At 36.9% G+C, this 22,699-nt stretch overlaps 1 protein-coding gene across 1 annotated transcript in view; it reads right to left on the reverse strand.

Annotated features, from left to right (window-relative positions):
- LOC148646879 (interferon-induced protein 44-like) overlaps nucleotides 1-22,699 on the reverse strand; it is a 506,117-nt gene that overhangs the window by 12,628 nt on the left and 470,790 nt on the right. The window contains exons 7-9 of the mRNA XM_088608952.1: nucleotides 20,112-20,151; nucleotides 18,614-18,809; nucleotides 16,624-16,776 (exon numbers count right to left, since the gene is read on the reverse strand). Coding sequence (XP_088465078.1) covers nucleotides 16,624-16,776; nucleotides 18,614-18,809; nucleotides 20,112-20,151 — 389 coding nt within the window. The remainder of the gene's footprint in view (nucleotides 1-16,623; nucleotides 16,777-18,613; nucleotides 18,810-20,111; nucleotides 20,152-22,699) is intronic.

Consider the following 22,699-nt stretch of genomic DNA (forward strand, 5'->3'; position numbering starts at 1 on the left):
AATATCCGTTCCATAATAGTTCATCACGCTTTGATCTTGGGCGCTGTGTCGTGATCGCAACCCCTCCTCTTAAGGGTGCTCCAGCCCTTCCTTGTTAGTTTCGTCTCCCGCACCTGTTCCCTGTTCCAGCACCTTTCTAGTTCCCCCTTAAAAGCCAGACGCTGACGCTAATCCGGGCTCTGCATTCGTTCCCACATCATGCGAGCCTGGGACCTGGATGCGCTTGGCTCCTTTATTTTTTTAGTCTCTGTTCCTGTTCCCATTCCCCTGTCGGTCCAGAATTGGTTCTGGTTTTAATCATCTGCCTCTGATAGATCGCCTGGCCTTGGACTTTTGAGCCGTTTTGGATTTCCCGTTTGACTCATCCCTGGATCGTTTGCCTCGGCCACACCTCCCCTGACCACCAGCACTTCATGGACACGCCCCCCTTGTTTTCATCCCTGTATCCTGCATGCCTTTTTTCCTCATGTATTCTCACTCTACTCTGGATCGTGTCGTCTGCATAGGGTCTGGAAAGAACTATTCCTGACACGTTGTCATTCCTAGTGAAATATATTTCAATAGCTCAAAGTATTATCGTATTCCACTTTCTTTGTAAACATCTCCATCAAATTTCTTTGACTAATTTGCTCGTGATTATGTTGGAAACATTTTAACCTGTCTGTTTCAGCTTTGCCTATAACTGACAGTTTGATATAGTAGATTTGGCACTTGCCTATCATCTGGGTGGTCAGTGTTTGAATCCCAGTCAAAGCACGTCTTTTTGTTACAACAAAAAAGACTAAAAAAATAAAGTAGTGAATATTATGTACATTATATTGACATTATATATGTATAACAACATGTTCAATAAATAAATTGAAATATGAATGACCAAATGTGAATTTCAACCAGTTTAATTCAATTCAAGACAAGCCTTTACAACAAGTCTTAAAACAAAGGAGTATATATTACAATTATAATTGAGAATAATAAAGCGATATTAAAATACCACTGAAACTGAACTATAATATATTTGATCACTATTAACAATATTAAATGATTAATAACAATTTAAAGTGTTTGTATTTTGTTCAGGGTCATTTGTCGCTGTTTTCACAACCTTTGCTTTCTTATTAAATCTCGTATTTTTGAGACAGGATGCTTCAGATGTCAATAACTCCGCCAACAAATGACACAGAGCCTTCAAACCATAGGCATTTTAAAGATCATGATTTGTGAAAATGTTCAAAGCTTTTCTTGAAATGATATCTAGTATCTGATTGCATTTTTAGAAACTTTAATTTGAGTAAAGTGAATCCCAGGTGTAAATTATTTAGTATTATGCTATATTTTTTATGCATCAGTCAAAGCGTTCTGAAGTCTCTCAAAAACATAAAAATGCAACATCAAATACAGTGTTCATACCTAAATTAGACATTCCATGAAAAAAAAACGCATTTAGTTATTTATGGGTTTAGATATTAACACTACTTATGCACAAAAAAGGGTGATTTTTCTTTCTCCTGGTCATCTTAGAATCGTTGTGTAAGCTGTAAGTTTTTTTTTTACTTTTTAATTAATTATTTTAAGTACTTTGATTTTGTAAGCAAAACACGTATATAGTACAGATAAAATCGCAATCAATTCCTTCTTGTGGTGTGAAGCAATCAGCAGGTTGCTGAAGAAACAGCACACCCCCCACTGAGCTCAGCAATATATAAAGACTGTTCTGCAGCTTTGTACTGAGCATGTCTGTCTTTAAAATGTAATAATGGAATGTAAGTCATTTCTTTTAACATGAAGTCTTTTAATTATACTTAACATACCTTTCTTACCAGTTAGCTTTATATTTGAAATCAAAGCTTATTGTACTTCCTAATGACATTACACACGGAAAGACTAAACATTTTAATTGTTTTTAATTTTTTTACAAATTTTAGAAAAGTTTCATCTGTACAAATACCACAGACTATTTTCGATTGTATTTCTGAATGCTACAGGATATACATGGTTAATTAATCACAGCTCATTAATCACAAAACAAGGAACTTGCCGGCTGAGCTGAAGGAGACCTCCTTTGGTCTAGGTGGCCAACTTCCCTGTTATGCGCAGGGCCGTATCTGTTACACTATTATATTATAATAGCTGTTATGCATGCAGATAAGGTAGGCTTAGTAGTGATTAATATAGGCGGCCTCTGAGACTTGCTTTTAGTACGCTGGGCAAACGTCCCGAGATCGAATTCTTCCGCGACGGGGGTACCTTTAAAGCGGAGACGACGGCACCGAAAATTTTTGGCGCGCCCTCTCTTTAAAGCCCTGGCCAAATACGAAGACAGTACGAACAGTTATAATTCAAACAGAATTAAAAACTACACATCCCAGTTACCATGGTGGTGCTTGTGATCATTGCGTTTAACCAACGAAACAGGGCGAAAAATCAGTCACATGACTTTGGGGCAGAGTTTCGAAAGCTTAACCTATCAGCAACAAAGCGAAATTTACACGATAGGTTACCTCAAACTGTCAGTTACACGACTGTGTATGTCGCTTAAGCCACTCCTATTTGGCATTTTAGTTATGGAGGCGAGAAGACGCCCCCCCCCCCCCCCCTCTCTGGGTGTCTGATTTGCCGCCATGTTTAACCGTCCGTGTCCGAATCGCAGTAGCTACGCGTACGAAATAAAGTTCATCCCAGCTACAAAACATATATATTTTTGTGGTAAGAGGGCGCAAAACATCAGTATTTACTGCTATTAATTACTGTACGATTTATAGTTGAAATCTGAGCCTAGATATAAAGTTAGATATAAAGTTAAAATCTCAACAAAGCAATGTAGGAAATACAGAGAAAAGAAATCCTTTCTGACATCTAAAATCAGTTTCGATCAAGGTCTCTAAAACGAACAAGAAAAAGAGGATTTTCGGAGGGCAATTACGCTGTGTTTATATAGAATAACTGATTTATGAGCAATCTAATTTCTTGTTCGTTTAAAATAGTGAAATGTCAGCTGCAAAAGATCGCACCAGAAACAGCACTCTCTCTGCCTGTCATAGACGTTCAGGAAAGGCTGAATGAAGTCATGTCAAGAACAATAATTCGGTGATCAATAATAACAGTTGTAGGACAAGAAACAAAAGATAATGAAAACTTCTTTAGGCTAAAACTCAAGTTCATTCTACAAATTAAGGCAAATGAAAATTCAGGATGTTAAAGTGCTAGAGGTGTAAAAAATACAAAAATGCACATGAGTAAAAAGTTTTAGAAATGGAGCAGGTGTTGCTTTGAAATAAGCAAACAGAAAAAAAGCCATGACTAAAGTGCAGAAAAGGGATGCAGGAACACTTGCTTAGATATACAAAAAAAATCACAAAAAGGTGTATGTTACAAAAGAACATGCAAACATGTTCATCATGTACATCAATTTCCCTTCACGATCAATAAAGTCTTATCTATAAACATGAAACAGAGTGAGGAATCAGAAAATTAGCATGCATAAAAAACAGCAATTCTGTCAATAAGCCCTAAATGAATTAATAGCAACCATGGTTTCATGGAGGGCTTCTCAGATAGTTGGGCATTCAGGTAGATTGCCAGGTGAAAGGATTTGTAAACATACTTTGTTAAAGCAAGTCAGTTTTTTCTGCAACACATAAAAGACATTTTTCCAAGAAAGTTTAGCCTTTGTCACTAATGAAACCACTAAATAAAGACATAAATATAGAAATCTTAAGATTTTGTTATTCAATGTTGGTAGCAGGATGAACTGTGCTAAGTGTATATTTTGTCGCAGCGTTGCTGCAAGATGTTAACAGTGAAAAAAGGTATTTAGAAATGAGTTATTTCAAGAAGAAAATGTTCAGAATAATTGCAAATCTAGCAGGATAGAGAAAGCACAGAAAACAGGCAGTTAGATTGATCAGATTAGTATGAAAAGTTATTTAGCAAAGGGAATGAGAAGAGTGACAAACTAGTATGCTTTAGATCTTTTTATCTGGACCAGGGAAAACTGATCATGTTTCTCTATAACAATAATAAAAAACTTTATTTTATATATCACCTTTAAAAGTGGCATCTCAAAGCAATACAGTAGATATAAAAACAGATAAAAGGACCACAGATTACAAAGTAAATACATATAAGAAAGACAAGCAGTTAGAGGTGCTACCAAAATTAGAAAATGAAGCAGATACAGACACTAAGTCTTCTGAAAAGAAAGGTTCTGAGGTTAGATTTAAATGCACTCAGGGTACATGACTGATATCACTGGGAATACAAATTGAGAGCTCTGGGGTGCAGCTAGAGAAGACCCTGTCACCCACAGAATGTAGATGTTCTTGAGGACAGCTAGAAGACCAGAGTCAGACGGACAAAGGTGGGGAGTAGACAGATAATAAGCCATATACTGTAGGTACTGAATGAGGATGAGGATTTTGAAGTTGACTTGAAACCTGATAGGTAACTAATGCAAGGACTTGAAAACAGGTGTAATGCATCCCTGATAGGATTCTCGCTGTCATATTCTGAACATATTGAAGATTGCTCAGTGTGGATTTAATTTCCCCAGTGAACAGGATGTGCATTTATTAATTCTAGAAAAAAAAACCTTTCTTGATTTCTCTAGTTCTTAGTTTCTCTAGTTCCCTTTAAAATAAACTATTATTCCACAATGCAGAGTATTACATGGACAGTATTTACACATGATATTTGTGATTTAAAGAAATGAACACAAGCAGCTTTTCGAGATTTAAGTGTTGGCTGAGTTATTGCAGGATAAAAAACTAGAGATGTTGGTAAGAAGATAATTTTGGGATAGCTGAGGAATACACTGATAACAAGAACACTTCCTAATGGCCTTAGGCATACTTTTGATGAAGATGATGAAGTTAACAGACTGTATGTTTACATAGATACTGAAATGAGGAATGTATTTTAGATTTTGTGTAGTTGCTAGCATTGAACTGTGTGTTGGATGCACATGAATTGAAGGAATGGGCAAACATCGCTGATGCGGATCCACAGAGCCAGCATATTAAGATGTTTATAATTAGAGGCAATTTGTTTGAATAACTAGGTATGGATACTGATGTGCAAGAGAGGTGGAAAGGCTGTTTAAGCCAGCACTATAAAATATTTTATTCTCAGTGAGATGCTGCCATTTCATAGTGGGTTTCTAACACTGAGTATAGTTCAATCCACACAGTGCCTTTACTTCCATCCATTTCTAATCTCTTTATCCAGTACAGAGGATTTGGAGCCTATCCCAGTAAGCAACGGACACAAGGCAGAATACACCCTGGACATAGCGCCAGTCCATCACAGGACAGACAGACACAAACACACACACACCAGGGCCAGTTTTCCCATAAACCAAATAACTTACCGGTATGTTTTGGAGTGCGAGAGGGAGTCATATCACACATATGGAGAAAAACCATGTAACCCAGAGAGAACATGCAAACCCCACACACACAGGATGGGACCTGGGACCCCAGTGCTCCAAGATAGCAATGCTAACCACTTTGCCACCATTATAAATGGATGGATATCTTAGTTATCTTTCTAGTTCACAGGTTTGCATGCAAAATTTAATTTTGAAAACCACTGAGACATCAGGTACTACTGTTGTATTTATGAAAAAGAAACAAAACAAAAAGCATACTAACAACTGTGCCATCCTACTCTTTAGTTAATACAATTTATTATTTATAAACAGTTAACATTGTTAGCAAAATATTTTGAATTATATTTAACCCTATTTTTTCTTTAGTTTTGTATTTAACTTATTATATGATAGTCAGATTTAATGTATATTTGAACAATGAAAATATATTTTTACAAGATGCGGGGGAAAGTGCAACAAATTATTACAGTGCTAAATTTAATATTGATTGCTAATAGTTTATGCTAACACCTAACTTTCTTAATTAGATGTATTTAAAACAGTGAACTAAGTGTAACATACCATTCAGAAATACAATCGAGAATAGTTTTGTGGTGTTTGTATGGATGAAATGTTTCTAAAATGTATAACGTAACAAAATTAAAGACGATTAAAATCTGTAATCTTTCCACTTGTAATGTCATTAGACAGAACAAGAAGTTTCTGCTTTGTCTAAGGATGGTATCAAAAAGTAGTCTAAGTGGTGAGAAAGCTGTGCTTAATGATAATTAAGTGACTTAAAAGTAAAAAGAGATGGTTCATATTGCTTGATTAATTTTAAAAACTAAGTTATAAATGCAGACGCGATCGCTGCCATAAGCGCTCCAGGCAGTAGAACGTTCGTTCTGTACTGCTGAGCTCCGCGCCTCCTCCCTCTCTCGGTGCCGCGCCCCTCTCTGACGGAGCGCAGTGGGCGGTACGCTATTTTCAGAGCCTCTGATTGGGAAAAAAAGACCTGCTGATCAGTTTCACAAACCAGGAAGAGAAAAGAATGGGATTTTTTCTCTTCGAAACGTGTGTTGTCTTTATGAAATTCGTGTATTTTAAACGTTTAATTAAGAAGTAAAAACCTTACAGCGTACACAAAGATTCTGAGCTGATCACGAGGAAGAAAAATCACCCATTTTTTGCGCATAAAAAGTGGTTTTTAACTCTCGAAACCTGTTTTTATATGTTTTAAAGTCGTGCAATGTCTAAGTTAAGCAGGAACACATCATTATATCTCATTATTTATTTATTTTTTTAAAAATTTAAAAATCGTTTGCCCAGCCTACTTTTAGCCATGGTTGTGGTCCAGTTGATAAAAAGGTTGAGAACCACTGCTTTAGATCCACTGATATACTAAAACAGTAGCGCACACGGCAGTGTGATCTGTAATGTACAAATTTACCTGTATGTACAGTATGATTCCATATGGTTTCAAAGCTGTATGGGTTCCAAGTATATGTGAAATATTTTTTTTTATTCCATTTATTAATCCAATCTCTTGATACACATCCGGCTATGTAAAAATATAGCCAAAAGGATTGCTCTAAAGGTTAAATTCCAAGCTAAAAAGACAAGACTCAACATGTCTTCTCTGTAACTTTTCAGTTAACAGCTCATCCATGGTCATTCATAATTAACATTATTAATAATCCATTCCGTATTGGACTTAAATTGGAACATTTTATAAAACAAATATAAAAAGAGGTGATACAAGATGTTCTCCTCTATATGTCTTTAGTTTACATAATAATTCCCACAGAGCACATAGTAAACAACAATGAATTAAATGTAACACGTCTGTCTTCACTGTTGTGGTGTGGTTTCAACATATTGATAAGCTGCTCTCCAGTTACTGGCAATTGTAATAATAACCCTTTGTTTAACTTAAAGAATTCAGTGAAGAAATCTTTAATCATGAAACAAGCTATAATAGTGGACAATTGTTATGTATTTAGATATGTAAGAAACAAACAGAAAGTAATTCTCTAATCGGACTTTGAACCTCCTGGGTACAGCGCACTACATGACAGTCCATTGCCTATTACCATTATAAGGACAATAAAAGTAAAAAAAAATGTCAAAATGTTTCCAAAACGTCCACTTCTGATATTTTACCTGCTTAGTTACACGATTCCATATTAATATTACTATCAAATGGTATTTGAAGCGGGACATTTTTTTTTACAATAACAGCAAGTGGTGTTCTTACTAAATATACTTAGAAATGGATAAAACATTATAACGTTTTATGAAGTACAGTATATAAACTGTATAATGTTAGAACAAGCACGTTAAAACCACAATCCACTGTAAGGTTGTGTACTTTTTTGTGCACTCAATTCCCCTTTGGGATCAATAAAGCCTTATCTATCTTTTGTGCAACTGAGCAATCTTGCTTGTATAAAGTATACCTACTTTTTAACCAGTTTAATGTTTAACATGCTGTAATATACAATTTAAAATTAATAAAAGTCTAAACAATATAAATCTTAAATTCTATAATTGGAAAACAATTGTCCCTCAGTATTAGCCTGGATTCAAAACTGGGCATTTTCTGGAGATAGCCCAAATGCTGCATCTGAGACATTAAGGTTTCCTAGCACTGCCTGGCCGTCTCACAAGGCATTTCCGGTTACCATTGTTGTGTCTAACAAAGGAGACACGATCCGGGTGTGTATGAAGCAGGAATGACCTTTATTACGTGTGCACACGGGAGCCAAAGCTGATGAAGCACTGACTCAACTTATTGATAAAAAAAGACCCTTTTTATACAAAATCACAAACAGAAAACCCAACCAGAACAGTTTCAGTACAATTCCATGCCATATATTGTGTAAAGCCGGGGCTGCTAGTCTTGGTACATGATAAACTGTAAGAACTGTAAGGTTCCTTTTCATTATTGTTTAAGCAGACATTATGTACTTCTAGATTTTGTTAATCATGGCTTAAGCAGATATCAGGCACTCTCAGTTCTGGTCAGGCTGCCCAGAGAGTTGGCTCTGCCCTTAAGTAGAGAAAGCTCACACTTAAGTAACGGTTAGAAATTTTTCATTTTTCTAGCAGGATAGTAAAATGATGTAAGTAAATTATTTACACAGTAAAAGCAAAATAGTGAAATAAGAGAAATAAAGTTTGATCCTTCACCATTAACTTAACTAAAAAATAAACATCCAGTACCTTGCAGTATGTTGCGGAACGTGCACTGCATTTTTAATGGCTGAATCTGTACATCTTCAGTCTTGGAAGAAGCACCTGTTTAAATTCCAAGGTTGTAATGGAGTCTGCTGCATTGGATTGCATCTGGATCCAGCTACTTCTCCTATATCATTGAGAACAACCTAAACAGTCCTAGACACCTGTTCACCACCCTCAACAGACTGTTCAAGCCAAACCTACCTACTACATTACCTGCTTCATCCCAGCTTTCTAACACTGTCTTAGAGTTTTTTGGTTGTCCACTAGAGTTATACTGTTCCACCTCCTTCCTGGATGATTGTCGTTGCTGTTCTCTCCTTTCTAGTTTTTACCCTATATCTAACTTCTTTTTCTCGCTAAAACTTTAGAATGTGCTGTTACAGTTTAGTTGTGCAACTATCTCATTGCAAATAAGCTTTTCAAAACCTTCCAGTTTGGTTTCAGACAATAACAGCACAGGAACTACCCCTGTAAACCCTTGTTCCAGAATGGCTCTGTACTGCTCCCCCTACGATTCTGCATGTTCCCAATTGTTCAGTTATTAACATCACAGGATTGGAATTATCATTTCTATTTAGATGATACTCAAATCTAAGTCCATACTAAACCTCACACTGAAGTAGCTGTGTCAGTACAACTGATTTGCTCTTACCTGGATTCCTATCATTACTAAAGTCTACTGACAATTGGGGTCCTGGTTACAGGGGCAGGGCTGGATGACCTAGAAGCCCCTAGTCTGGGCCCTGCATGGTAGTTTCACAGGGCTATTTGTCATCCGTAGCTGGGATCTCAATGATAGCTGCTCCCAGCAGACCAAGGTGTTTCTGAACACCTCTTTTTTAGCGACCACACCACCCTAGAAAAGGTGGCCCATACATTGTCCACTCACACTTTCTAAGGTAGGCTGCTTCACCTATTGGGACATTGAGCCTGGTGATTGAAAATGTCACAGCAGTAATGTGTCACTATGACTAGCAATACTGTATGGAATAGTCATAAGGACTAGCAATAGTCATAAGGACTCTTCTGGATAGCAACTATGGCATGGATAGACCCATACACAGGACTGCACTCATTGCAGCAGAGTTGAAACATTGTAATACTGATATTGCTGGTCAAAGTGAGACCGGACTTCTGGGTCTATCAGGTAGAATGGAGAAGGTTATGTATGGTGTTGACTGCAATTAAAAAAATGCTTCCCCCCATGGAAACACCTACTGGCATAAGCAAAAGGCTTACTGTATGTCACTTTGCATCCCTGTCAATTGAAGTAGCATGCCGCTTGTAACGGACGCGTTCTTTCCGGACCCTATGCAGATGACAGGATCCAGGGAAAAGTGAAGAAAACACGGGGAAAAGGTCATACAGGATAAGGGGGTTAAAACAGGGGGGCGTGTCCATGGAGTGCTGGTGATCGGGGGAGGTGAGACCGAGGCAAACAATCCGGGGATGAGTCAAAAGAGGAATCCAAAGACAGGGCAAAAGTCTAAAGCCAGACGATCCATCCGGGACTGAAAACTAAAAAACCAGAGCCGGGCTGGGACTGGCAGGGGAAACGGGAATGGGAACAGGAACAGAAACTAAAAGCATGACGGAGCCAGGCGCATCCAGGTCCTGGGCCTCGCATGATGTGGAAAGTAATGCAGAGCCCGAATTCACGTCAGCGTCTGGCTTTTAAGGTGGGCTGGAAGGAGGCTGGAACAGGGGGCAGGTGCACAAAATCAAGTCCGAAGTGAAAGAGCTGGAGCGCCCTTAAGGGGGAGGGACTACAATCGTGACACCATTCTCCTTAGTGCTTATGCACAAAGTCTGAAAACAAATAATGAAGAATGTTGGATGAAGCTCCAAGTCCCAAAAACAACAAAATCCTTCTACTTCAATGCAAGAGAACAATAGTGACAATTGGAATGGGTTGCTTTGGAAACCCAGCATTGAATATGGAAGAGAAAAATGGATTGAAGTCTCTGTGCTGAGCATAGTCTCACTATCAAAAACACCATCTTTCAAATGAAGTATAAATACAAATGGAGGCACCCACTGTCAAAGCATTTGTATTTCATAGATTACAGATGCAGACATTCAAAGTGCACGGTACAGATATGTACTGAAGGTAATTGGCTACGGCGTCGCACATTGTGACGCACAATGACGCGCGGTACCACAGACGTGATTGTTGACCGACAGGGGCACTCGTGGTCCGTTGGTCTGTCGTAGAAAGATTTACAGTAAACGTTTTTACTGTGCCCATTTTAGTATTGAATATTTATATGGAATTTTACCACTGAAGGGAAATCTTAGTAGCTGAGAATAAAAAGAATAGGAGCATACCGTAACGCGTGTGAAGGCCATAAACAATATTAATTTTGGAACATAAACATACAGTATATGGCTGGTCTTGGTACTTTAAAGAATAAATACACACCAGTTTTCCATTTCTCCCTAAACATTTTAAGCATCGAAGTTTTTAACTAACGAGATACCGGAGTCAACAAGCATACTTTTAGAATTTGATTAAAAGGGAATATAATATGGAATCATGTATCTAAAGAAATTAATAACGATATAATTATATTTATGTACCGCAACACAAGAATAGTACACGCTGTACATTGTCTGTTGATAATGTTTCTGTAGTGCTTTTTCAGCACTCTGCATGTGACTTTGCCGGTGGCGCTGTGGGTTAGGTTCCTGACTCCCACATCATATGGTCTGTGATCGAATCCCCCTGGAACCGTAACTCTTTTTTTTAACAAACATTTCTATGAAAAAATGAAACGTTTCCCTTAGTCAGAGCTTAAATAAAACCTCACTCGCACCAGACAAATTTATATTTCTAAATATCACAACATGATCGAATTTAAGTCATTTAAATAACAATGAATAGTCACCTATGCCTTACAATATAAACATTTATATTGATTTAAATCGTGTTTTGATTTAAATCGTAAACGCGTGTTTAAATATATGTGTTTTTTGATTCACAATCAGACAAATACAACATAAATTGATATCTTTGTCTTCTAAGTATCTTAATAAACTTTCAGCATAACTTTCTCCCTGTTTAGATTTATTTTTCTTGGGATCTTGGGATCAAACATGGAAAGATCAGATTGTAATCGTTTTTATTTTTTAAATACATTTTATAAAAGTGTAATCTATGCTAAAAAGTTGTACACCACCTGCTATAAAGATACATATTGTATACTTTTGGGTTCGGATAGGACAGAAACGAGAACTCAGACTTGCGGAGTTAAAGCAAGTTAAAGCCTTTATTTTATATATCACCTTTAAAAGTGGAATCTCAAAGCAAAGTAAATACCCAACACTGATTGTACCCATCTGTCATGCTAATAAAGCACCTTGAATTGAATTGAATTGAGGGAGAGAGGTGGGGAGGGCAAGCAAGAGAGCCAGGGCAGACAGGCAAATAAGATACACTCCACAGACATTCACAACAGCGACATACCATAAAACGTTTGCACATATAGTTAAGTTATTACTTGGTTTTCAAAGTGCAATGAAATACAATATTGTTGTTGTTGCTGTTATTTTTGTTTTTATCCTGTAAAGCATTTTGAGAAGCCACCTTTATAGGCAATATATAAAAGCGCTGATTCTTCTGGAATGTGTTCCGCCGGGGATTCAATTTTTTTTTTTAATCGCGTATCTAAGGAAATAGCAGTATAACTTTGTTCATGCACAAACAGTGGCATGTTACATTATTAATTTGGGTGTCTCCTCTTGCCAGAAAGCTCTAAATTGCATTTTGAGTGCAGTTTTTGACTTTTTCTAAATTGCAACCCATAAATAAAGCTGATACAGTTTAGACTTTGAATTATTTTAAACTGTATTACAGCAGCACAATGGACAATGCAACTTAAATTGCAAAAATGCACTTGGAATCTGTCCAAGCCCTACTTTGTCAGGCATTTTCTTTTACTGCAATGGACATACAAACTCCCTTGCTTTTAACAGAGCTTTTCATAATTTCTAACTACGAAAATTATTTAAACTGCAACACTTATCATTCATTCCATTCCATTACCAGTCTTCCATTTCTCCCTAAACATTTTAAGCATGAAAGTTTTATGAAATGGTACCCAAATATGCGATTGCTGTATAGAATGAATTTTAATCTAAAAAAATAATTTAACACGAAAATTAAGCTGTTTACATCTTCCGCCTGAGAACAGTCACCCGTTGCTACCCAACGCAGAAACACAGCCACTAACTAGCAAAGAGGGGACATTAGCTAGCCAATATGATAAAGAAATAAATTATTATTTTGTTTATTTCTTTTGCACATTTATTTGAACATTTCCATCGATTGTACAAGCACTTGGAAACTGTCCAATCCCTAGTTCATCAGGCATTTTCTTTTACGCTGCGGGCATTCTCCCGGTCTGGCGCCGGTCTGTGTCTTCTAGGATATAATGCCAGCGAACTCTTGTTTTTATGTCCACTATAACAGACAATCTCCTTTGCTTTTAACCGAGCGTCTAACCCCTCTGATTGGAGAAAAAAGACGTGCTGATTTGCTATACATACTGTACCAGGAAGATTATTTCTTTCTATTCGAAACGTGTATGTACAGCGTACACAGATTTCTAAACTGATCAGGATCGTTATGTTTGTCTTATCCATAATAATGTTCACCGCTCTGTCCAGCAAATTAATAATAAACTTTATTTTATATAGAGTTTTAAACGAATATGTAATTAGATTGCTCATAAACCGAATCACTTTTTCTACATAAACACAGCGTGATTGCTCTCTGAAAATGCCTTTTCTTTTTATTTAGGCTAAGATTTCAACTATAGATCGTATTATCATAAACTTTCTTGGAAAAATGTCTTTTATGTAAACCATGTTTGCTATTAATTCATTTAGGGCTAGAATATGTTCATTGTCTTCCAATCGAGTCGAGTTGACATTAGAAGCTTGCCACGCCCGGACTGTTACACCAACGCATTAGCATGTTAAAGCGATTTCATTGAGGAGCCTAGCTTTCTTAACTAGTAAGTACTGAACTTTCTTGGCTTTGGAGGGGGGAGGTGTCTTTCGTTTGAAATCTCGCCCCCTTCTACTTTGAAAATACCTGTGAAACCAGTTTAATTCGTCACAGCCAGCACTCCCGCAGAGAGGGGGGTTGTACTCGTTAATGTCTTAGCCGGAATACATCATTATATCTCATTTTGTATTTCTGTAAAAAAATCGTTTGCCCAGTTTAACACTATTGTTATTGTTTTAATCCTGTAAAGCGCTTTGAGGAGCACAGCTTTCTCACCACTTAGATTACTTTTTGATACCATCCTTACACAAAGCAGAAACTTCTTGTATTTTCCGATGACATACAAATGGAAAGATTACAGATTTTAAAAACGCGTTTGCGTTTGTCTGGGTATTTACTTTGTAATCTGTGGTTTACATCTACTGTATTGCTTTGAGATGCCACTTTTAAAGGTGATATGTAAAATAATGTTTTTTATTATTGTTATATAGAAACATGATCAGATTTTCCCCGGTTCAGAAAAAAAGATCTAAAGTATACTAGTTTGTCACTAGTATACTTTTAATACAGTCTTTGCTGTGCTCTAGAGGATCCTTGTGATATTTCGAGCTCTGGTTGAATGATAAGTGTCGCAGTTTAAATAAATTTCAAGTTGGAAATTATGAAACGCTCTGTTAAAAGCAAGGGAGTTTTTATGTCCGTTGCAGTTTTTTTGACTCCCCGGCGGAACACATTCCATAAGAATCAGCCCTTTTATATATATATATGTTTTTTATTATTGTTATAGAGAAACATGATCAGATTTTCCCCGGTTCAGAAAAAAAGATCTAAAGTATACTAGTTTGTCACTCTTCTCATCCCCTCTTTGCTAAATGGCTTTTGAATAGAGTCACATGAAGAGAGAGGTGAAACAACCCTACACAGCCCTGTCGCAGTACACGAATATAATTATATCTTATTAATTTCTTTAGATACGCGATTCTTTTAATACAGTCTTTGCTGTGCTCTTGGGGATCCTTGTGATATTTCAAGCTCTGGTTGAGTGATAAGTGTCGCAGTTTAAATAATTTTCGTAGTTAGAAATTATGGAACGCTCTGTTAAAAGCAAGGGAGTTTTTATGTCCATTGCAGTTTTTTTGCAACATGAATATAATTATATCGTTATTCATTTCTTTAGATACGCGATTCCATATTATATTCCCTTTTAATCAAATTCTAAAAGTATGCTTGTCGACTCCAGTATCACGTTAGTTAAAGACTTCGATGCTTAAAATGTTTAGGGAGAAATGGAATACTGGTGTGTATGTTTTCTTTAAAGTACCGAGACCAGCCATATACTGCATGTTTAAGTTCCAAAATTAATATCGTTTATGGCCTTCACACGCGTTACGGTATGCTCCTATTCTTTTTATGCTCAGGTACTAAGATTTCCCTTCAGTGGTAAAATTCCATATAAATATTCAATACTTAAACGGGCACAGTTAAGACATTAAATATACATATACATACTGTATACAGTACAGTTTGCATACGGTAATATGTTTATTTTCCTAAATCAATCTATTTTATGAGCATGTGAAAGGCATGGTGAATCGATTCTCAAAAATTACTGTACTTTGCATGATTGGAAACAAATGCGTGATTGCGAAATGCTGTGGTGTTACTTTTACAAAGATGGTCAATGAAAAAAATAATGTGGACCAGGGCAATACTTTGAGTTTACAGCTTGTCCAAGGTCATTCATTATTAATACTATTAGTAATATCTTCGTTAAAGACTTTGATGGCGACAGCTCAAACATGAGAGGTTGAGCTTTATTAGCTCCACCTTGCGGAAATTCCGGATACTATTATTTTGCTTGCGGTATTATAGGAGAATTTACGGTAACTAGCGGTATTTTCCGGTAACTCGCGGTAGATTGCGTAAAGCGCACCGCAAAATAATGCGGTATCGCCCGCGCATTTTGAATGGCTGCATCTGCACATCATTGTTAAGCGCTCCGATATTAAATATGATATTGTCATACGAGTCATGAGAGAAGCAGAGTGCTGGATGGACCATAGGATGATCATAGTTAATGAATGAAGGTTGGGTCAAATAAAGTGCTTTTCCAAGAAAAAAAAAACAACTGCAGTGATTGTGTTTTTGTGGCACACAAGAAGTGTAGGTACTGTATGAACCAACAAGCAGCATTCTAGAAAACTTTGAGGCTTAACAGAAGAGGGCTCAATTGAGGAATGGACTTCTGTATATCGCTCCATGAGAAAGCACCCTAATCCATCGGCTAATAGTTGAAAGAAACATCAAAACTGATTTGATGATAACTCAAAAGGCATCTCAAATCAACTAGGTGCCATGCACAAGGACTACATCCCCACTTCTAAGGTTATCAGAAAACAGTAAAAAGACGCATTCCACATTAATGGAGGGATGAAAACATTATCAGCATTTATAAGAAGAAGGCTGACAGATCCATCTGTGACAACAGTAGGAGAATATCTCTCCTCTCAGCAGCTGGCAAAGGTCTGGCGATGGTCATGCTTCACAGACTTATTGCCATCATCACTGAAGAGCTTCCTGAAGATGCTGTGTTTGTACCAGTCCTATTTAACATCTTCCACCTGTGAGTTACACAACTCCTGCACACGCATATGTTTGTAGAAAGTGAGGTATTTTTTTTTACTTTTGGTTGGACGAGAACCTCTTTAATATCAGGAGATTCCAAAATGCAACTCAGCTAAAATCAGAATATTTTAGCAGTTGGACAAACATACAGTAGAATCAGACTGTCACTATTACAGAGACAGAGGTTGTGTGTCAGTGGTCATCCAGAGCTCCACCTGAATTACCTGCTTTTTACCATGCTTGACTCAATACTTGCTAATGTGCCTCACCTCAGATTCCTCTCCAAGCCCTCTGTCTAAAGAGGTTAGTGTTTAAACAGGTGATTTCCCAAAGCAGTTATGTGGTGGGGGAATGGTGATGCATTGTGAGCACAACTTACCATGTATCCGTCTTTTATATGGCCTTTCACCGCACTGATGAAGTCATCAGGACTTTTCAAATCGACATCTATTCCCATGATGTCATAGATAACAAAAGGGAGAATTCCATCTCCTTCTCCATTTGCACAGTCCTCTACTCTGAATGGTTTAAACTAAACAGAAAAGTAAACAAAGCAAAATTGTAAATTCTGAGAGAATTATCCCCATTGCACAGATAAAATTTAATTACTACTTTCAGGCATCAGTGTGTTGCACTTTTAAAGGTCCGTATAGATATTTTGATACAATTGTTCTAAAAGACTAGATCAGGTTTACTCACTTCAGGTCTTCATGGGCAGTTGCCTTTGTTTCGGTTCCCATTTACTCATTATGGAGACTTATTGGAAACATTAAACAGATTTCTACATTTGCTCTTTTCATATTCTCTCTTCAGGAACAAATTTAAAAAAAATAACTTATCATAAACAGCTAAGCTTTGACTACTGCACAAATTAGCACCAGCACTTTAAGGTACTGGACTGTCTGCACTATGTCCTGTCTTGGCTGCATTATAACATCTAATGTCTAAATTTATTGTAATGTCCATTGTCTGTTTGTCATTTGTGCCTTACATTTTTCTTTCACTGTTACTGGGTACAGCTGAATGAGTAAGCATGCCAATACACTTGTTGTATATGGCAAATAAAAAATCTTGAAATCCTGAAACTCTATTTAGTTTTAGTGTTATCAAAATGTATACTACTTCAAAGAGGTTTGCATCCTACCACTGACCAAGTCCAACCCCGTTTCACTTTGGAAATCTGATTATCAGGCTAAAAGGTGGTAAAATTTCTGCTTATCACAAGTTGGGAGATGTATGGACCAGATGTCTGGGACTGTATTGACTTTAAGCTGCATTGAATGGACACTGTCAGCCTAAGTATTGATGCATTTCATTCTTTGTTCTCTGAGCTTCCTCCCATAGATTAATGGTATGGCTGCAAGACAGGTTTGACTGTGCCTGTGAATGGGAGGGGGGCTCAAGAACAGGGTATGAATACACAGTGTATCTGTATACAGCCAGTTCCTCAATGAGACCTGAGCAGTGAGTAGTGACCTCTGCCCACACCTAGAACATCAAAGGAAGCCTTTCACATCCCCTGAGAAAAATTCTTGACCCCTTGTTAAGGGGGCATTAAAAACCCAAAGTCAAGAGAACAGGGTAGAATTTTGAAAAGGCAGACAGAAGTTAGAAAACACAGAGATTGTAGCTATTGGACCCAAGAAAGGACTTGGATATCAGGTACTGAGAGCAGAGGAGAAAAGTTCCAGCATCTTCCTGTAAAAAAAATTTGGAGTTGGAGACAAACAGGGAAGGGAAAGTAGCATAGAGCACGTTGTTTAGGATGCCTGGGACAGAGGAGGGTGCCTGAAACTACACCTTTGCTTTGTTGCGGTGTAAGGAGGCACACCAGGCCACCAACCAGAGCTGGTTATGGAGAATACAAATACTGGACTGTTCTTTTGGGACATTTGGTTCTGGTAACTGGGGTCAATGGGGTTATTGTACTTGATACTAGTTGTATCACCTGTTCTGTATGTTGAGTAGGCAATCATAGAAATTGTTTTAGCTTTAGGAATACTTTTATGTGAAGGGAAGACTGAAATATTGTAAATAACTGGGACATTATGCACATTAGGATAAGTGTGAGTTAACTGTGAGTGCACTGAAAAAAAGAAAAAAGAAGATCCTGTTGCAAGAAAAAAAGGGTCCTAGCATCCTCATAATTGCTACATCGACACAACAAAAGCAGTTCCTGCATTTAGGCGTCACAATCCATGACATTAAGAGTCAGGAATAATATAGACATTAATAGTGCCAAGTCACTGTAGAGTTTGCTATATACTATCATAACTAAATTACCTTGTATGTTTATCAGCATTGCAAATAATTTCTAAAGAATTTGAATATATTATTCCATTCAACACACCATCTAGATGGCTACTAACCTTCTTGGTAAAACTGCGTACATCTTCACCAGCCAAAGCCCGACTTGACAAATAACCTTGTAACGCAGAATCAATTGTATTGATGTAACTGGACTTTCCAGCCCTGACCTGTCCAGTTATCATGATTCTTAATTCTTCTGCTTCTTTGTATTTTGGTGTTAAAGTTCTTATTTCTTTCATTAGTCTTACTTTTTCCCTGCAAATAAGAAAGAACAGATCACACAATAAAGAAAAATAATACATCCTAGAAGGGTGTATAACTGGGTTTCTACACTGTTCTGTGGGCAGATACTTATTGTCAAAAACAGCTTGACGAAGTGCCTAACATAAAATAATAGTAAATATAGAAATTTTGTATTTACAATTTCCTGTAATATTACTATTGTAAGTAGAGGTCACTCTACTTAAACAATCATTTTCAGACCAAGAATTATGCTTTTTAAACAATTCTACCACTCTTCCTGTTCACATTTTTTTTTTGAGTTTGCTACTCAACTAAGAATATCTCTGTTAATATATACAGATCCAGCCATTCAGAATGCACGCAGGAAAATGCAGCAATTTGCAGTGAACACACCTCAGTGCAACATAGCACACCACACTTTTTTATATTGTGTTGAAAGATAGCACTGTTTTGCAAAACTGCCAGGTGGTGCAGTGAATCCTTAACATGGTGTCTGGAAGCCTGGTTTTGTATTCCACTCAATACTGAGCCACTTGAGACAAACATTTTCCAATTATAGAATTTAAGTTGTATAGATTTAGACTTTTATTAATTTTCTATTGTATATTACAGAATGTTAAACATTAAATTAATTTTTAAAAAAGAAACAAGTTCTATTTTACAAAACAAAATTACCATGTTGGGTACAGTAAATAAATAGTTTATTATTATATCTTGTTGTGAGTGCAACATGCTTCTTTTATGTTTAGATCCAAATGTTTTACATTACTTTTATATTATTTTTACATTTTTATTCTGTTTTACATCCACATAGTTTTACAGAGCTACATTACTCTGCCAGATATATATAAGGAACAATTTATTATTATAGCATATTGTAAACACATTGAACCTTTTTTAATCCACATTGAAATTATGTATATTTCTTTATAATGCTAAATTCAGGAACAAATAATTAGGAAGCAATTTTATTTGAGATTTTTATTATGAAAAATATATTTATATACATGGCTTCTTACTCCGATTACTGACAACCATGACTTCTTACCAGGCATTATGGAACCTGTGTTTTACACTATGGGTGTCAGGAGGTATGAGGCAGATAAAGGAATAATGTAGTTTTTCTTTCCAGCTCGACTATTAATTTTATACTCATTATTGTTCTTAACTGAACACCTTCAATCAGTTCTTCAGGGACATACAAACACAGCAGCTCTCCAGGACTGTATTGAACAGCCCTCATCTCATTCTTACAGCTCCACGTTGGGAGGTACAGTGTGATGTGGGTTTCATGCTGTGTTTTTAAATACTTACTGATTGCCCCATTGTATTTCCCTCCATGGTTCATCAAGTTCTAAAAAACAGAAATGACTTCATGACAACCTTCATGTTACTTGAAATCATCACAGTTTCTTTAATCCTTTTTCCTTACCTGGGTCTGGTGAACTACAAATTGACGGTAAAGTATCAGATTATCTGAGACTGTTGCAATAACATGAATTTAGAGTTTGCACTTTATATTTGAACACCATACTAGAGTGATACGAAGAGGCTTGTAAATGCTCAGTCTGTATTTATGCGCTATATAAATGCAGATGAACATGAACCCCTTAAGCACTGGTCCCACTGCAATTCCTCTCCTCACTTTGCTCTCCATGTATTTTAGTAGTCCAGATTATTGAAAGTCAGATTGGGTCACAAGGTTTATCTTGAAGCCCTTGACAACACTATATACAATCTCAGAAATATTTAACAATTATTTCACTACATATGATAAGACAGTTTTTACCCCCGCACTATCAAACTGTTAAATTCCCAGCCTCTCTCACTCTCACTCTCACCTCACCTCTCACCTACGATCTGAACCTCACAGTGCCTTCTTCCTTTCTTTCTTTCTTACCAAAAACCCCAATACACATTGAAAATCTACCTCTACCATACATGTCAAAAGCTCACTCCCCATAATTTCTATCCCTTTATTTTATTCTGTTGATGCATATTTTTGCACATAACCTGTTACTTTTTTTGTTGTTTTGCACATTGCCTGTTGTTGTTTTTTGCACATTGCCTGTTGTTTTTTTTTGCACATCGTCTGTTGTTGTTTTTTGCACACTGCCTGTTGTCTCTGTCTTTCTTTTGCTACACAATTGTATTGTTGTTGTTGTGTTTTTTCTCTCTCTTTGTACTACTTATGTCCGAGAACTAGCTAAATAGCATTTTGTTATACCATATACCATGTATATGAGTGTAATGACAATAAACTTGAACTTGAACTTGAACACATTCAGATTTATAATTCTTCCTCTACTTTTTTATATGGAGTACGTCACAGAAGGAATCTTCTCCTGTTCACCACTAGAGGGCCCCTAACACCACCAAAGCAGCCCACTAAATAGTTTCTTCCTCCAAGATTGTCACCTGTCACCTTCATTCATCCCACAACCATGCTATCGGTTACACAGCTGAGGTGACCTTTTTTCTTCTCTAAAAACCTCAGAGAATTATTCTATTTTTTTTTCCTCAAGGCTTAACATGTACTAGTACAAAGCTTTAGCTCTCTTTGAATGTCCCCACAAAGAAGACTTATTTGATGGGTTATACCATGACAGAAGACTCTTAGAAGCTTCATTTGTCACGATTAATGCAATTGTCACTAGTACACTATGTACTGTATACATGTCAGTCCCGTTTCTGAGATGACGGTGGTGTCAAGGTGTCAGTACGATTAGTGATGAGAAGCACAAACGCGTACAAAATATAATACTGCAGTGTTTTGTCTGGCAACCACCTGGCAGTTTTACAGAGTAGCGCTATCCTGCATCAGATCATTCAATGATATAAAAACACTAGCACTTACTGCAGTATACAGTACCACCTGACAGCCTGCGCATTCTTTATGCCTGCATGTGTGTATAAAATTGAATCTGCATGAAAACTTGTGGAACAGAATCTTTGTATAACCTGGGAAGTGAGTGTGTTCAAAAGACTAATTGTCAACCCAGCAGAGTTCTTCAGAATGAACACTGAAACACCAACCAGGGGACACATGGAGACTCTGTGGAAATGCATGTAAACCTGAGAAGACGCTGTGGGGATTATTCAAATTTCATCTCAAAGCCTTTACACAGATACTGAACCACATCCTTTATCTCCTGAACTTTTCAACTCAGCTCAGAACAGGTTGGCTGAGTATTCTACTTTGGGTCAGTATAGTTTCAATGTTTACATTTTAACCATTATAACAATTGAGAATTAAGCTATTATTACAAATACATGTTTGATAAAGAAGAAAAAATACATTTTCAGCAGTATTTAGATATTTACATAGTCATTAATTCTGGTATATTATATGATGCTTATTAGGATTTTGCTTTCTGGTTTATAGTCAATGTTTGCTTAGCCCTGTTGCTACACTACTACTACTGGTCCTACTACCACCATTACTAGGTATAAAATCCTTCTTTCTTCTTACCAGTTTCAAAGAAAGGTGCATTGCTTATTAAAGGAACAAGTAATAGTTAACTCAACGGTGAAAAGCAAAAGAAAAACAATATTTTCAGTGTTCTATTATTTTGTACATTACGTATGAAAGAAGAATCTTACCTTTTGATTTGGAACCACTCAAACCATTATACAGATGCAGCCATTCAAAATGCGCAGGCGATACCGCATTATTTTGCAGACTGTACACAGTCTACCGCAAGCTACCGGTAAATACCGCTAGTTACTGTAAATTCTCCTATAATACGACAAGCAAAATAATAGTATCTGGAATTTCCACAAGGTGGAGCTAATAACGCTCAACCTCTCATGTTTGAGCTATCCACACGACAGTTACAGTACCTAGGAGTTGACATCAGTGATGTCACTGATGGGATGTTTCTAAAAATCCATCCTCTGTA

The sequence above is a fragment of the Lepisosteus platostomus genome, chromosome 16 (assembly GCF_059453375.1).
Source record: "Lepisosteus platostomus isolate fLepPlt1 chromosome 16, fLepPlt1.hap1, whole genome shotgun sequence".
NCBI lineage: Eukaryota > Metazoa > Chordata > Actinopteri > Semionotiformes > Lepisosteidae > Lepisosteus > Lepisosteus platostomus.